This window comes from Amphiura filiformis, chromosome 15 (assembly GCF_039555335.1).
Source record: "Amphiura filiformis chromosome 15, Afil_fr2py, whole genome shotgun sequence".
NCBI classification, from domain to species: Eukaryota; Metazoa; Echinodermata; class Ophiuroidea; order Amphilepidida; family Amphiuridae; genus Amphiura; species Amphiura filiformis.
In genome coordinates, this window is record NC_092642.1 from 6847826 (window position 1) to 6866284 (window position 18459).

Below are 18459 nucleotides of genomic sequence, written 5' to 3' on the forward strand. Positions count from 1 at the left end.
TGTTGGATAGTCAAGCGTCTGTCCTTCGGCACCATCCGGTGAATGGCGTCCGCTTGGTCTGATGTTGTTGAAGATCTTGGGCTTCCGGACTTTGGATCATCTTCCAAACTCTCCCTTCCTCGCTTGAATTCAGCAGCCCATTTCTTTATGGTGGAATAGCTAGGAGAGGTATCACCAAGTGTTCTGACCATGTTTTCATGGATGGCTTTGGGTGTCATGCCCTTTTTATGAAGATATTTAATCACTGCATGAGCTTCTTGTTTATCCATTTTTGGATCTTTGCTGAATCTGAAGACTTTCAAAGGACCTCACTTGAAAATAATAAATGACAGATATATGAATATTGGTGCATAACCTTATAACTAAATATAAGGCAACATACTTTTTAATTACAATTATATAAATTTGGAGATGCTACTATGCTTTCTAGGTGAGGCTTAGAACTTTTTGATACCCCCTCGTAACATACACCGTGTTGCGATCATAGGTGTAGATCCCAGGGTGTGGGTTTTGGTGGGGTCCATACAATCATTCCCCAGACGCCTGTATGTGGGTTTCTGACCAAATTAACCTCATGTTTGGCCATTTTAGCCTAAAAAGTGCAAATTTTTGCGCGCTTCACGCAACTTTATTTAACATTCCACCTTATTTCACCAATTTAGCTTCAATACCACAAATTTTCGCGCACTTCGTGCACATTTGTACCATGAACTTTAAATACTGTTGCCAAAAGGTGCTGGATACTACGTAATTGAGTAGGTCCATGCCTTAAGCGGGGCCGAAAGTCGGGCCTGTGAATGAAATCCATAAAAATGGCTTCATTTGTGCTTTCATTTTGAAAATTTTCCAAATTCTGAGGTAGCCTTGGTTCGAGGCCTTAGGGCACTAGGATAGTATTTTTTTTTTGCTTCTTGATTTATTTATTTTATTTATTTATTTTTTTTTTTTTTCTTTTTTGCTTCTCGATTTATTTTTATTCTGATCTCTGTAAAGTGTTGTCCACCTACATGTACCTCTGCTCTATACATGCTATAAACTACAGTTTGATCAGCTCGTAATCGGCGGGCCTTAAAACATCGCGGATTAATCTCAATATATTTTATTTGGAGAATTGTCTTGTGACATCTCACCAGAGGTATTACAAATTATCCATTGACGTCCCGTACTTTGTCTACTTTATTTAACACGCAAAATATAAACCAGGCAGGTCAACTATATCACTCTTAACGTGGGTCTACTTTTCGGCGTAGTGATAAAAGCCTAATAATTCCCGCCGATTACGAGCTGATCAAAGTATATATCCAATCGCCAGTGGACCTGCTACAAGTCATGATTTAAACAGACAGGGATGTGACTGCAGGCAGCCAGAAAGATCACTAATGGAGCCTGTAATAGATTGAGAACTTCTTTTAGTTGAGAGCAGTTTAAGTGATGAAAATTGGGATCAGCAAGTTTCTCTATTTATTGTAGTCACATCCCTACCTGACACCTCCCTATCCCAAACCAAATTTGAGAGCCCCTCCTCCCTGGATGTAATTATAGTAATTAGTATGTACCAGTACATATGCAAAATATCTTAATTAGAGTTGGGACTAGTTTTTTACAGCAGAATGAACTCTTCATGATATGTATCGCCAACACAGTTGTAGACTCGAGTCACAACTCAAGTCACTATTTTTGCGACTTGTGACTTGACTTGCAACTTTTGCAAAATGACTTGCCAAAAGTGACTTGTTACCAATGCAAGTCAGAGGTTACTTTCCTGTAAAATGAAATTCATTGATGTACATAGAATTTATGAATATAGTACAATTACATTGATCTGCTGGCAGGCATAACCTGAAGTATAAATAAATAGCGCCCTCAATCAGCAACACAGGTTCGGGCATGAGAAGTTAAAGTGTGTCGAGTTGCATACTCGTGAGTTCCGTACTGATGAACACTAAACAGCTTTGTGCAAAATAAAACTAGCCATAGCTGTGGTCTAAGACAACATACATGTACACAGCCATGGTGTGACCCCTTAATGACCGTTGACCCCAAAATCTCTGAACACCCCATGGACATACATGTAGCTAATGTCAATGCACGTCAATGCTATGTTATTTGTGCCAGAAGAGGCATTTTGAAGGAATTTCATTTCAGACCGGAAGTGACCCCTTAATAATGACCTTTGACCCCAAATAAAAAAATACCACATAAACATTGGGTAACAACTAGTCCCTCAGCTAGCATCGATTTAATCACCCCTCGGGTTCCAAAATTCTGACAGAGTCTATCTTATTCAGAATTTTCCACAGAATTCAAAAATCAATTTCTTACTCGCCAAAGCGCTGGCATGGGGGGGTGAAAATTTCACTTTTTACCAAAACCTCCATTTTAATAGGAAAATCCTCAAAATCAGTATTTTGATTATTTCATTAGTATTTGGTAAGCTTTTGATGTCTTTTTGGTGTCAAATTAAAGCTACGCAACTGTTCCTGACAATCAATTTGAAATCTTTTTCATATAAGGTAATATTAATGTTGAAAAAAGACATAATTTGGGCAAAAATCACGTTTTTTAATCATTTTTAATACTTTTTGGCTTTTCAAATGTTTTGAAATCTCTAATGTGACTTGAAATACAACTCTATATGTTTAGCCTAAGAGGCAATATTCTTCTGATTACAAAAATGTCTTTTTTTCAACAAGATAGTGAATTTAAAGGTAAGAAATGCATTTTTACCAAAAACCTCCATTTTAAAGTAAAATTCTAAAAATAAGTATTTTGACCATTTGCTCAGTATTTGGTGAGCTATTGATGTCTTTTTGGTGTCAAATTAAAGCTACGCAACATTTCTTGACAATTGTTTGTAAACTTTTTCACATAAAGTCATTAAATATTGAAAAGAGACAAAATTTGGGCAAAAATCATGTTTTTTATAATTTTTAATAATTTTTGGTTTTTCAAATGTTTTGAAATATTTATGTCACTTAAAACACAATTCTATATAATAAGGCTATAAGACAATAATTGTTCTGATTACAAAAATGTTTTTCCCCAAAAAATAGTGAATTTAAAGGTAAGAAATGCATTTTTTTACCAAAAACCTCCATTTTAAAGTAAAAATTCTAAAAATCAGTATTTTGACCATTTGCTCAGTATTTGGGGAGCTATTGATGTCTTTTTGGTGTCAAATTAAAGCTACGCAACATTTCTTGACAATTATTTGTAATCTTTTTCACATAAAGTCATTTAATGTTGAAAAAAGACAAAATTTGGGCAAATATCATGTTTTTTTTAAATTTTTATAAATTTTTGGTTTTTCAAATGTTATGAAATATTTATGTCACTTAAAACACAATTCTGTATAATAAGCCTAAAAGACAATATTCTACTGATTACAAAAACATGTTTTTTTTTCATGAATATAGTAAATATAAATGTGCGAATTGGATTTTTTACCAAAAACCCCCATTAAAAAAAATTCTAAAAATCGGTATTGTGTCCATTTTATCAATATTTGGTGAGCTATTGATGTGTTTTTAGTGTCAAGTTAAAGCCATGTAACTGCTCATGACAATCAAATGTAATCTCTTTCACACGAAGTACTTCTTATGTTCAAAAATACCAAAGTTGGGCAAAATCATGGTTAATAACTTTTGTTTCTTTTAATGGTTTTGAAACATTTAATGTGATTTGAAGCATAATTTTGTATGTTTATCGTAAGAGGCATTATACTTTTGATTGCAAACATATCTTTTGTCATGAAAATAGTGAATGCAAAGGTGAGAAATGCATTGTTTTAAACCAAACAAAAATTTAAAAGGAAAATGCCCAATATTGTTATTTTGATCATTTTTAGGCTATGAAGTAAGCTATTGATGTCTCTTGATGTCACATGAAAGCCATATAGTTGTTCCTGGCAATACATTCGTAATATTTTGGATTATGAAGTACTTAATCTAACTACCAAGTTAAAAGTCCATTATACTTTAGAATAATTTGACAAGGGCAAAATAAAAAGTTTACTGTAGAAACCAATTGCGAGCTTCACCAACGCCAACCCCCATAGGTCAACATTGATGGTGGCCATGATGGGTTATCATTTTAAGTATGGATCTACGTTTAGCTTTCAGTTAGTATGCCTGAGATGAAACCATAAGGGGGTTCATTTTAATTGTTAGCCTGCCGATGAATGACACTCATACCGATACACGCAATGTCTGTCCTGTTTTAGTGTGGTACATTTCAAACCAATTCCTCGCTTAGGGTTTTATAATAATGTCTATCCTTGTTAAATTTCAAACTAATTCCTCGCTTAGGGTGTTTTTATTTGAGTAAAATCCTCGTTTAGGGTTAGTTTGACACATTTTCAATATCCTAGCTTAGGGTCATTTTTTAAAGTCAATTTACGCGGATGCTTACAACTTTTAGTGCCCCCCTGGGAACAGTTTGGAACATTCAAATACCGTAACCAGTTTAAAACTACATGATAACTCTACACCAAATTTAAGTTTATACCCATGAAAGTGAATACCGGCAAGAAATGAAAAGCCTGGTTGATTTTGCAGGTGGCTGTGTATAAATTACCAGTTTCATCTGTTTGATGATTGCATCAAGTTCATCCACTTTGTAGGATTCATTCAGGAAGGTGTTCAAGTTCTTCATTCTTCTTGTCCTCATCCCTATCTATTTCAGTTTGATTGTCTTGTCTGAAACCCAGATTAAATGAATGCTTGACAACTACATGTATTCTCTCTGCCACTTGTCGGATTGCGTTTTCAAAGATATCATACCTGCCAGAGATTGTTGATGATGTGTCATCCAAATCCAGGGCTTAGGAATTAGTTTGGCAGCTCCAACTTGAAGCCTCAGAGCAGATTCTTGCAGCTTCATTCAGTTGAACTTGGGTCTTTTGGCAGGCTTCCTTTTGCTAGTTCGCAGACTGGTAAGAAGTATAGGATACTGATGATACATTGGTCGGAATCCAATTATACTGTATTGTAGGAACAACTGTCGCAGAAAAAATTACTCACACTATAACTTGCTGTAAAATAGAATGTGGTCCCATGTGCATCCATCCAGCTGGATGACACCAAGTCCAAAGACAATTTCTGGGCTGGAGAAATCTCATATGGGCAGGTCTAAGGTTGTATTCATGGCACATGTTGACCAGTCGGTCACCATTGTCGGTGTTTCTATGGAAGTGGTTGCGTCGAATGACCAGATGATTAGAAAGATGGTTGTTCAAGCTTCTTATTCCGGCATTGAAATCACCGATTCAAGAATGAGATTGATATTGTGGTTTTTACTTGGTCTAGTACTCCTATTCCTGGGAGCATACTACAGTCGTGATGACTAGTTTTTACACTGGGGGGGGGGGGGTCCTGTGAATGTGTTTAGACTTCTCCTTGCATCTATTCTGTGACTGAGCTGTAGACCAGCACCCAGTTCATGACATCTGATGCACCAGTTTTCTGTCAATCCTTGCACATATTAGCGCAGCTCATTTGGCGGATCTTCCCTTGCTGGTAGAGAGTGTAGATGTCATATGAAGAGATTTGAAGGCAGATAAGTGACACTTACTATCTGTCACGATGTTGTACCAGGGTCCCACTGGCATGTCATAGGGTCCTGAATTAGTAGAACCCCCTTATTGTTTCATCTCAGGCATACTAACTGAATGACCAAAGCTAAACGTAGATCCATACTTAAAATGATAACCCATCATGGCCACCATCAATGTTGACCTATGGGGTTGGTGTTGGTGAAGCTCGCAATTGGTTTCTGCAGTAAACTCCATGATTTTTATTTTGCCCTTGTCAAATTATTCTAAAGTATAATGGACTTTTAACTTGGTAGTTAGATTAAGTACTTCATAATCGAAAATATTACAAATGTATTGCCAGGAACAACTATATGGCTTTCATGTGACACCAAGAGACATCAATAGCTTACTTAATTAAAAATGGTCAAAATAACAATATTGTGGATTTTCCTTTTAAATGAGGGTGTTTGGTTTAAAACAATGCATTTCTCACCTTTGCATTCACTATTTTCATGAAAAAAAGATATGTTTGCAATCAAAAGAATAATGCCTCTTAGGGTAAACATACAAAATTATGCTTCAAATCACATTAAATGTTTCAAAAACTTTAAAAGAAACAAAAGTTATTAACCATGATTTTGCCCAACTTTGGTATTTTTGAACATAAGAAGAACTTTGTGTTAAAGAGATTACATTTGATTGTCATGAGCAGTTACATGGCTTTAACTTGACACCAAAAACACATCAATAGCTCACCAAATATTGATAAAATGGTCACAATACCGATTTTTAGATTTTTTTTTAATGGGGGTTTTTGGTAAAAACTCCAATTCGCACATTTATATTTACTATTTTCATGAAAAAAGACATATTTTTGTAATCAGCAGAATATTAGGCTTGTCTTTTAGGCTTATTATACAGAATTGTGTTTTAAGTGACATAAATATTTCCAAACATTTAAAAAACCAAAAAAAAAAACATGATTTTTGCCCAAATTTTGTCTTTTTTCAACATTAAATGACTTTATGTGAAAAAGATTACAAATAATTGTCAAGAAATGTTGCGTAGCTTTAATTTGACACCAAAAAGACATCAATAGCTCACCAAATACTGAGCAGATGGTCAAAATACTGATTTTTAGAATTTTTACTTTAAAATGGAGGTTTTTGGTTAAAAAATGCATTTCTTACCTTTAAATTCCACTATTTGTTTGGGGAAAAAAGAAATTTTTGTAATCAGAACAATATTGTCTTTTAGGCTTATTATACATAATTGTGTTTTAAGTGACATAAATATTTAAAAACATTTGAAAAAACAAAAATTAATAAAAATTATAAAAAACATGATTTTTGCCCTAATTTTGTCTTTTTTCAACATTAAATGACTTTATGTGAAAAAATATTACAAATAATTGTCAAGAAATGTTGTGTAGCTTTAATTTGAAACCTAAAAGACATCAATAGCTCACCAAATACTGAGCAAATGGTCAAAATACTGATTTTGAGAATTTTACTTTAAAATGGAGGTTTTTGGTAAAAAAAGGCATTTCTTACCTTTAAATTCACTATTTTTTGGGAAAAAAATAGACATTTTTGTAATCAGAAGAACATTGTCTCTTAGGCTAAACATACAGAGTTGTATTTCAAGTCACATTAGAGATTTCAAAACATTTGAAAAGCCAAAAAGTATTAAAAATGATTAAAAAACATGATTTTTGCCCAAATTTTGTCTTGTTTCAACATTTAATGACTTTATGTGAAAAAGATTACAAACAATTGTCAAAAAATGTTGCGTAGCTTTGATTTGACACCAAAAAGACATCAATAGCTCACCAAATACTGAGCAAATAGTCAAAATACTGATTTGTAGAATTTTACTTTAAAATGGAGGTTTTTGGTAAAAAATGCATTTCTTACCTTTAAATTCACTATTTTGTTGAAAAAAAGACATTTTTGTAATCAGAAGAATATTGCCTCTTAGGCTAAACATATAGAGTTGTATTTTAAGTCACATTAGAGATTTCAAAACATTTGAAAAGCCAAAAAGTATTAAAAATGATTAAAAAACGTGATTTTTGCCCAAATTTTGTCTTTTTTCAACATTAATATCACCTTATATGAAAAAGATTTCAAATTGATTGCCAGGGACAGTTGCGTAGCTTTAATTTGACACCAAAAAGACATCAAAAGCTTACCAAATACTGATGAAATAATCAAAATACTGATTTTGAGGATTTTCTTATTAAAATGGAGGTTTTGGTAAAAAGTGAAATTTTCACCCCATGGCCAGCGCTGGTTGGCAGTAAGAAATTGATTTTTGAATTCTGTGGAAAATTCTGCATAAGATAGACTCTGTCAGAATTTTGGAACCCGAGGGGTGATTAAATCGATGCTAGCTGAGGGACTAAACCATTCCTGTTGTTTTTTATATGGTATTTCGTTTTAGACTAGAAGTGATCCCTTTAAAATGAACTTTGACAAATAAAAAAAATACCACATATACACTGGGTATTTAAAAACAACAATTCATGTGTGAACATACATGTACCATCACTGCACTGTGCTATGTTTTTCTTGTTTAAAATAAACATTTTAGAAGCTTTTTTTGTATTACACCAGACCCCTAATATATTTACAATTTACATTGGATAATTGAAAATATGCATGTGTGCAAGTGGCGTAAACTGTACCCAATTTCAAAGGTTGATTTCTCTGAGTTAAAATTCTGTTTCAAATTTTTGTTGCATAAAGACCATTTGATTTATTCTAAAAGTATTTGGTGAAAAATTGACTGCAAAAGAATGTTTACAAATTATAAATGTGGGCGAAGGGTGTCTACGTTTACACGTTTCACGTTTAACCGACCGTAAAATGCAGTATCCGTTTAGGAAAATCACTAACCGTTTAAACGTTTAAAAAAAAAAAATTAATTTTTTTTCAAAGTTTTCGAAAGTTTTTTTCGACTGGACCTACCGTACTGTGTGTAATAAACGCCCCAGAGGCGTTGTATTTTTCCAAAAGGAGCCCATTTTATTGGAAGTGAAAAAACCACTTTAAAATCGGGTTAAATTTCCCGATGGTGCTCCTGTAGAAAGGAGGGATTTACACAAGTACCTAATAATGGCGGCGCCCACAGAACAGCGTGTTAATGATATTTTCGTGGTAAATACAACAAATTTACACCTGTAAGTACATCATCAAGCACTAATCTGGTGAAATTCTACCATAAGGCAATGAAATGGATGGAAGTTTGAGTCGTAGTAGGTTTTGTCCATGCAATTGAATTTAGTGATCGTCAATGACATGACTGATGCAAGTTTTAAGCTTACTCAAAGTCAAACAATATGGCATGGAAATGTTTGCATTTTTGTCAATTTTTCATTGAAAATTGGAGGGAGCGTTTATCAGAGGGGGAGTGTTTACAGACAATACGGTAGGTCCAGTGGTTCTCCAAAGTCGCAGAAAACTTTGAAAAAAAATTATTATTATTTTTTTTTTAAGATTTTTTTTTTTTACATACGTTTACACGGTTAACCGACTGGATTGTGGTCCGTTTAAACGTTAATTTACACCCCTAATGTGGGCACCAGTTTTAAGGTAAAGGGTCAAAATAATGTTTGTCCACGGGATTTGTCATCAGTGGTGCAGTTTTGAACTTGCGTAAATACAAAATGATACTCACAAACATCATTTTACCTTGAATTTATCGTTAAGTGCAGAATTCGCTTATAATACCCGCTAATCATGCCTTCATTATCATGTCTGTATTTTGCCATAAACATGCGTTAGTACATTGTATAATAGGGCCTTAGTATTTTAGAACGTTGTAAAGCATTACATAAATTATGCCCAAAAGATAGGTCTTGTGAATATTAATAGCCTTGATCAAGGCTTCCTCCTTACTTTTTCTCTATTCATGCTCTTCATAGGACCCATGTATAATCAGTGATAGAAGTAGGCCTATCATATACTGGACTCTCTAAAATTTTTAGTCAGGTCACATATTTTGTGTAGGACGAACATGAACTACATTTGTAGGGAGGAAGTGTGCCTTGTGGGGTGGGCGTGGTGGTCACAAAGTTATGATGGTATTAAATTATTATTTCGAAAGAATAACTTTTGAAACTTTTTGGAAGATGTGGCAAAGCTTCCATGAATTTTACATTCACGAACTATGGACGCCAAAGGACTTGAAGCAAGTCTAGAATATTAACAACTTGCAGTGATGCGACAAGTTATATCAGAGGGAATGATGTGTGTTCCTGTCCGCCAATTTGACCCCTAGCTCAATGAGGAGTGTTACATATTGTTGTTTATGTTGCCAATGTGAAATCTTAAGTGCCGAAAAAAATGATGAAGATTTGCACTTTTCTTTCCATTACTGACATATTGTAAAGTACCAAATAGCGTGAAGTACCAAATTTTGAATATCACATGTTAAGAGACGGCTCTATTAAGGTTTTACCGTTGTTACTAAATCTATCGACCAAATTTTTTTAAATTGACATATTTTGTACATTGATATGTGTAGATAATAAATCTGTAAAAAAAACAGGGGGTACCGGACCTCACTTTTGAGCTACAGCCGTTTTAAAAGAGGTGTACATTTCCAAAAATCTCTGTACACTTCAATGGCAAAATCAGCAATTTGTCCAAAATATACCACCTTTTGCGTTGTATAAAAAAATTGTCGAGACAAAATTTTTTTAATTTTATATACATTGTATGTTATGAAAAAGAAAAAGCTCTGTAAAATCGCGCAAAAAAAAATTGGGGGTACCGGACCTAGTTTTCGCGTAAATTGACCAAAATAGGTCAAAAATGCATTTTTTCTGCGACACCATGCGTAGTTAATTTCGTACATGGATATTTTGGTGCGTGCCAACGCGCTGGTATGAAGCGCGATCTGATGCCGGATCAGCGCTCATTTACGCATATGGCCACAAAAAAGGAATTGTCTGTTTACGCAGGAAAGTTTTCACTGTAAAAAAAAGTTACCTAAGATACTTAGGCTAAGAAGTGTCCATAATTAGGAACAATTATAATGATAAATGATTATTAAGGCTAAGAATATAAAAAAATTCTTAGCCTAATTCTAATTTGGTGTATTTTGGTCACAAACGGGTGTAAGAAAGACTCCCATTCTGCAAAGATATTGGGCCAAAGAGTTATCAAGTTACACAAAGTGAGTTATTTTCAGCTTTATGTTCACCTGACTCGAATGACCAAAAGAGGATTTATTAAACATGTTAAAGCGAAGCGTTTGACACCATGGGCGGAAGTGTTTGACTATAATAGGCCTACAATTATTATAGGCATAGGCCTACTTAGCATGCCTAGTGCCGTTAACCGAGAGGAAAACTTTTTGATCACAAAAACTATAGGCCTATACGGAATTATCTCGAGGTGGATTCATATCATATCAGTTGTTGCAGTTAAATTAAAGCAAAGTTAAACGCTGGGTTGCCAATAGCTGTAGAAAAAACGTTTGGCCAATTATGATATCATTTTTGTAAATGTATGACACATTTTTTCTTTGAAACTGAATAGTTTTGATGGTGTTGTCTATATCGCATGCATTATGAATTCAGTGCACGTAGTAGGTCTTTACGGGGGTTACCCAATAACACAAAATGCTTTAAACATTTAAATGGTGGATTATAAACTTTTAAAACATTTTAAAAATAACAATCAAAAACATTGAACATTTGCTGCAAAACATATTCTTAGTTGGAACAATGTTGCCAAAATAATATAAGTCTACAATAACATTTTCACATGTTTTTAATTTTGTTGTAGTGTGTTTCATTATGAAACGTTCTACAAACGTATAACCTTTAATAGGCCTACAATATACCGTAGTGCTTACCCAACATTTAGGCCACAATATTATTAAACCGAATAAACCAATTTAACCAACACTCGTTTAAGCCGAATGTTAAAAACACCTGATTCTGCGTTTGTTTGGTAAGCCTATAACGTCATACCATCTATTGGACCCTACTGTCGTAGGCCTACTTTGGGGAGGTGGTCCAGGTCTGTTATTACTGGAAGCACGCTGGCAAGATTTGGTTTGTACATGTTGTATTTAATATATTAGAAGCGACCACTTTTTTTTTTGCGTTCATCAAACATTGTTTCCTTTATTTTTTGTCCCTAGTTATCGCCGGTGCCCAAAAATAGCATTGACACGCACAACACGCATCGTTCTCTGCGATGTCTGCAACGCAACGCCGAACACGACGCGGCGTACGCACGCCTTGAAAACAGGCGCAACAGTCAAGTCGAATCGGCCGACGACGGTAAAACCTTAATTTGTTTTTATTGTCAATATGAGTTTGTTTCAAATAAAACCATGTGATTCGTGCTTGATAATTAATTTTCTAACATATAAGGCATAAAGGTTGTGATATTGCTGGAGTGTTACTTTATAGACTATTCATACACTCCTAATGTAGATAGTGAGAAGAACCAATCAGAGCAAGCATTAGTAAATTACTAGCCATGCATAAATATTGTATAATTGCACAGGCACACACTCCGCGTAGTACGCGCAGTGCTTTCGGACGCGTTCATATTTCTTGTGGGTGAATGCATTTATATTTGTTTGCATAATTTTCCAACATTATTAGTGACAATTTTGTTATAAAAATTGCAAAAATCACAGGATATTTTAGTCGTAGTATGAAATAGGTTAATAAATGCAGATCACTTGTTGCTCGAGAATTGTACAAAATAATGCACTTGTACTGAGATGCACTTCTATAAATGCACTCCCCCCTTCGGGGCTTTTGCATTAGACGCATCAACATCTCAGTACGTGTGCATTATTTTGTACAATTTCACTCCCAACAAGTGATACACATTTATTAACCTAAAATAGAGGCTGTGCAATGTGAATCCAGGTACAATCCCGGGGGGGCCACTATAGTGTCAAGAGGGGGTATCAGGCGGTCCGAGGACTCTCAAAAGCACCCTAAACAAGTATTTCCGAGACTGAAATTTTCCCCCCTAAACAAGTATAAGTTGCACGATTTGCTACCCTAAACAAGTAGTTGTCTTTTCCCCAACCCTAAACAAGTAATTGATGCAATGATTACCCCTAAACAAGTAAACACACAGAACCCAGGCGGCGAGTGGCATGATAGGGCTAGCAATTTGTGGCAAGCCGTCTGAATTTTGAGCCATATGACAAGTTTACGTGGTGCTAAAGCTTACCTCAAAGTTCATGCAGTATGTCCAATATTTTCAAGATTTTTGGGCCAATAATTTCCCATTTTTGGATCACAGGTCCAACCCTTTTTATTGAAATATTGTAGAATTTATTCTTTGGGATTGGGATGATGTACCCATATTTCTCCACATATCCAAGAGAATTTTGAACTGCACGTCCAACGCAAATTACGACCATGGCGATTGTAAACCACACATTGAAGTTGGAAGAAGACGGCAAACACGGCCAGTTTAGCTTGGTTTATTTCCTAATTTCGTCTCAATTTATATTTATATTTTAAGAAAGCCAAAATAGTTCCAAATTATTCAATCGTTGTGTTTGTAAATACCCCGGTAAAATTTCACACATGTCAAAAGTTCATTGACACAGATTGTTTACAAACCTAGAAGTTCGTGGTTGCTTTGTTGCTCCTTTAGACCATGTTCCGATCAACCAAATTTTCTGGGCTGGAGCCACCAAGACTATGAATATTAATGAGTTTAAAGAGGTTCGCCAATCGAAATCCTCTTATATTTTTCCTCATAATTTATTGACTCCACAGTTAAGAAAAAAGCATGCTGATTGGTTGTATATTCTGAACAAGTTGTGACCTCGTCCGGGCACCTCGTGTTTAGTATGCTAGCTGGGCCAGATAGGGATCTGTCATCTCTGACAGCTAAAAGATGGCTTTTAACTGCTTTTGGGGTGTAGGAAGAAGACACTTTCCTTTCACTTTTCATGAATGAAGGAGAAAGCACAAAATCCCAAACTTGGCTAAACTACCCTAAGTACGTAAGAGCTCCAAAAACATACCCTTTTACACCAATTTTACATGAATTTGATACCTATTCACGTTACGCACGTAACGCACTCCTAGTCTGAAAAAATACCCTTATTACGTGAATTTATGGACGCGCCTGATACCCCCCTTCACCATTACAGTGGCCCCCCCGGGGGTACAATGTATGATGCAAGCAGAAAATGTTGCAATATTTGAACATGTATGTCCTGTTATGTTTCTAAACCTATTTATACGGTAGGTATTTCTTTCATACATTGTATCTGGTACCTGTATCATCTGTATGTGGCTGTAAAAAGTGTTGAAATACAATATACTAGTAACCATGGTAACTGGTTTCTGTAACAAATTTAGATGACCTATTTACATGTGCTAGTATCTGATCAGGAAGTGTGTGAATACTTCCATATAAACCAGCTCAAACATATTTCTTTGATTTAAATAAAATACATCATGTGTGTGGTGTTGTGCTAATTATCTGAATCTCATATAATCTAATTGCCACTGTGGACTTGAGGTCAAGGTTATCACAATGGTTATGTATTGATTGGGAATGCTGTATGGTAGTATTTTGTGTTCCAATATCTGTGGTATTATTTTTTGTGAATAATAGACAGGGCAAGATTTTCCACAAGGCACAGTACAGTGGGTACGTAACCCGGGCCCGAACCCGGGCATGTAACTAGCTGGGCCACGATCTAGGGGGTGCCAAAATTTTAAGAGGAAAATAAATGGTAATAAAAAAATTGAAAAAAAGAGGAAGTTTGAATATATCCCCATTTGAAAAATAAATATACTATCCCAACAGAGAGAAATAGAAAATGATAATTTTTATGTAATATTTAATACTGTTTAATTTCAGAAATTGGCAAATTGTAAACCACTCCCTCTCTCAAAAAGTGTGGGTTCATGATGACACATCAACAAATCCTTTATCTGAAGAGTACACACTGTAGCCAGAGTGTACAGTTCAAATGTCTGCGCTTCATACCAATTGGGTCAGTGTATGTGTAATCTTTGGCAGACCAATTTGTGTACATTAGACATACCAAACGTGATTGATTTTAAAAGCATGGTATCTTTGAAATGTTAACCAGCATTTGGAATAATAAGCTAGACTCATTGCATTGAAAACTGTAGATTTGCATGACCCTGTCCACACAATTATTTTCATTAATATTTTTGTGTCATAATCAGGGTTCGAATTCGGCTGTATCACATGACATAGCAGTTTGCTCCTTATTTTGAAGCAACTGCTGCCCAATTTTGCATTTGTATAGCAATTTTTATAGTGCTTTAGTAATGGAAGTATCCTGATTTAGGCCAATTACAATTGATCCTTAGTTTCCTGTTTCCCTCGCGCGTCCAAAATCAAGAATGGAAAAATATTTAATTATTTTATTTTTATTTAGGTATTTTCATCTTTTAATTGACTTTTTAATTACTTTTATTTGCTAATATCTGTTTTTGATCATCTCAACTTTGATTATGAATATAAAACAAGAACATTGTAGGGTCCCCTACTAATGTTAATGTAAAAAATCAATTATAAAGGTAAAATAATTAAATCCGTAGTCTTAGTCAAAATGACCAAATGGACTGTTGATTAATAGTCATGACCACATTTTCAAAATAAAGAAAGTAATAGATAATTAATAGATAATTAATAATTAATAATTAAAAGTCGCCTCGTCCTTTATTTTCAAACTTGAAACAGGAAACTAAGAATTAATTGTGAAGGGCCTTATGATGAATTAGCCAAAAACTGCTACGCAAATTTTTTAAATGAATTTGAACCCTGGTCATAATGTCCTGATTATTAAAACCTTTCTTGTGATGCCAACATCTCCATATTGATAGGATAAAATGGGGGGAGGATTCTTTTGATCTGGTCAATCACATCCCTTTTAAACAGTGAATATGATTTGGCAGGTATATCATCTGAATTTTCCTTTGGGAAATTGGCTTGGTATATATCATTAAAGCAATTAATTAACCATCGATCCTGCTGTTACAGCGAGCACTGATATTATTGTGATGCATAAAACCATTAATGATATATGGCATCAATATTGCCGCAATAAATCACTTTACATTGCAGGCACCGAATAGAGGTTTTAATTCCAACAATACAGTGGTGATGGTAGCTACATTTAAACACATTTGCGTTATTTGCGGTGCAGATCACATATTTTGTCTCCAAAGGCTCCACGCCTATGTGATGGTTTATAATCATTATTATTTCATAAGGCTTGAGTTACCAAAAATTGTGATGACCTCAATGTTTGTTTGATGTATGTGGACCATTACAGGATCATATATTATATAAGATATAAACAACAGGCAATGATCATTTCATACACTTGTAGTTGTGTTCATCATGTAACATGGAGAGGCAATAGATTATGCAACATGTTGTTCCTTTGATACCAATTTGATTTGCTGACAATCTATTCACAAAAGTGATACCATTGTTTTGAACAAAAGTTTCCACCATTAAATTGGTAACTAACTGGACGGCATATTAACATTTAAACACAGCAGGCAAGTATCAATAAGTGACTACAACAAAGTCCTGTGTAAGCATACCACTTGAGAACAAAACTTTGTAATTCCAAGGTGGCGCCCAAAGTGGTTTGTGCGGTTAATTTGAATAAAATTTGTAACATGGTACACGCTATTATATGACCTGACGATACAGCATTATATGCCTGATGTATGAATACAAACACCTAATGATAAAGTCACCTAAACTAATAGGTAACAATCGCATGACTTCATGAATATTAATTGGTAACATTTTCCAATATATCAGCACCCAAATTGGACACAATAGATGAATAAAAGCTTCAGTTCATTGCTTGTGCTAACTATCTCTGATTACATTCTTTTGTTTGTCCATACAGGATTACTACAAGACTGCGATGGTGCCATTTTGAAACCCATCCAGACCCAATCACGAGGCAAAAAAGAGCAGTCATTTTACGTGAATGTTGGCAAGGCAGATGTACAAACCAACCCAGTACTATGTAGTATACGACCGCTTGTTCCTCGCTTTTGGAACATATGTGGATCCCGCAATCCGGACTGTATCCTTTGTGAATGAATAGATGCAAACAGTGAAGCATCTTTCCAGTGGCGATTATATGGCATCATATTGGGGGGGCAATGACCATGATTGGGGGAAAGGGCACCAGGTCTGGTTGAGCGGGCACAAGCCGTGTTTGCAATTTTCCTATGGGACCGCCCCCCATCCTGGCCTGGAAAATCTGGCTTGAGAACAAGTTGGATATAATACAGCTCAAGCAGGGGGTTAGTAATCATTTGTTATACCTGGAGAATTCTAGAGAGTGCACCCCCAGGAATTTTGAAGAAAAGATTTTCATTTTGTTTCACATCAATCCCATCATTGCCCCCTTCCAAAAAAACAAAAAACAAAACAAAAACAATAAACAAACAGGTCTCTTCTTGTATTAAAATTTTGATCTTTGTATCCCCATTTCACCCGAATATTTTTTCGCATGAGAACTCTGCCCACCCTTGCCCCACTGGTGGTTATGCCCCTAAGGAAAGATGCAGGTTGCCTTGAAAAAAATGAGCGGAGGGTTGGGGTGTGGGACTTTCACACTCTTTCACTGTTTGCCAATTTGAAATGCAACATGTGATTCACCTGATATGACCATATAGTTTACAAGACTTTCCATTAAATGAAGCTACCTATGAGGTCATTTAATGCAGATCAAAGTTGGAAATCACTGGAAAATGATGGGTACCAATCATAATGATACACGTTGCATCAATGAAGGCCTATGGTTGCATTGGTTGAAAATTATTCAATGTTATTCAAGTTTCCTTAATCCGATTTCCAACAGTGGTCTACCTCAAAATTGATGATGTTACTAAAAAATTTCGGAAACCTTGCATCATGGACGTCAAAATTGGACTCCAGAGCTGGGAAGATGGAGCACCCCCGGAGAAAATCAAGATTGCTTTGTTCAAATACCCTTATCTACAGACTGTGGGCTTCCAGATACTTGGCATGCGGGTAGGTGGAGTATCAATTCATACAAATTTGAAAGGTGACATCAACTGAACATGCTGAAGTCAAAATTAAAGTAGTTTCTTTCGGATACCTGGCATGACCTACATTGTAAATACAATTTGTAGTCCTTACTCTATGGCTGTAGAATTGCCATTAGTACCCAACAAACAAACAAACAAACAAATAAATTAAGTAATTAAGTAATTATTAATAAAATAAAATAAAATTGAGCAGGTCTGTAGCCAGGATTTTTACATAAGGAGGGTGCAGAATTTAAAAAATGTACAATGTAGACATTTTTCCAAAATAAATTTATTACATGCAAAAAGTGCCCTAACCCAAAAAATCGACTCTATGAGCTATTTTGAAAAAGTTGACACAATGCCTCCTACACGCCGAAACAGTTCTGGCCTGTGCAACAACTGTGTTTACACACAGTGTAATTTTGCGCTTATGGTGTTTTTATATTGTCTGTCCTTGTTTAGGGGTAAATTTCAAACAAATTCTTCGCTTAGAGTGTTCTTATTTGAGTAAAATCCTTGTTTAGGGTTAGTTTGACAAATTTTCGTCATCCTAGCTTAGGGTCATTTTTGAAAGTCAATTCACACGGATGCTTACAACTTATACATGAGTGGCCCCCCGGGCATCAGTTACATGTTGGCTGTAAAACATTTTGCTTTGGACTTCAAGATATTTGTCAGTTTGCCTTCCAAACAACTGCGTAATCCGTCATTGCATCCCGCACGAAAGGCATTGATGGATATCAATAACCTCAGTGAATGTGTGAATATATCATCTAACAACTTACAAGCACTTTTTGGGATGCACTTGTGGCGTGATACACAGATTCTATGGATGTTATGAATGTTTTTC

General features: G+C 35.2%; 1 protein-coding gene across 1 annotated transcript in view; it reads left to right on the plus strand.

Moving 5' to 3' along the window:
* The window catches only part of LOC140171191 (uncharacterized), a 35020-nt gene that overhangs the window by 7200 nt on the left and 9361 nt on the right, over positions 1–18459 (plus strand). The window contains exons 2-3 of the mRNA XM_072194401.1: positions 16451–16612; positions 17393–17589. Of these exons, the coding sequence (XP_072050502.1) occupies positions 16451–16612; positions 17393–17589 (359 nt within the window). The remainder of the gene's footprint in view (positions 1–16450; positions 16613–17392; positions 17590–18459) is intronic.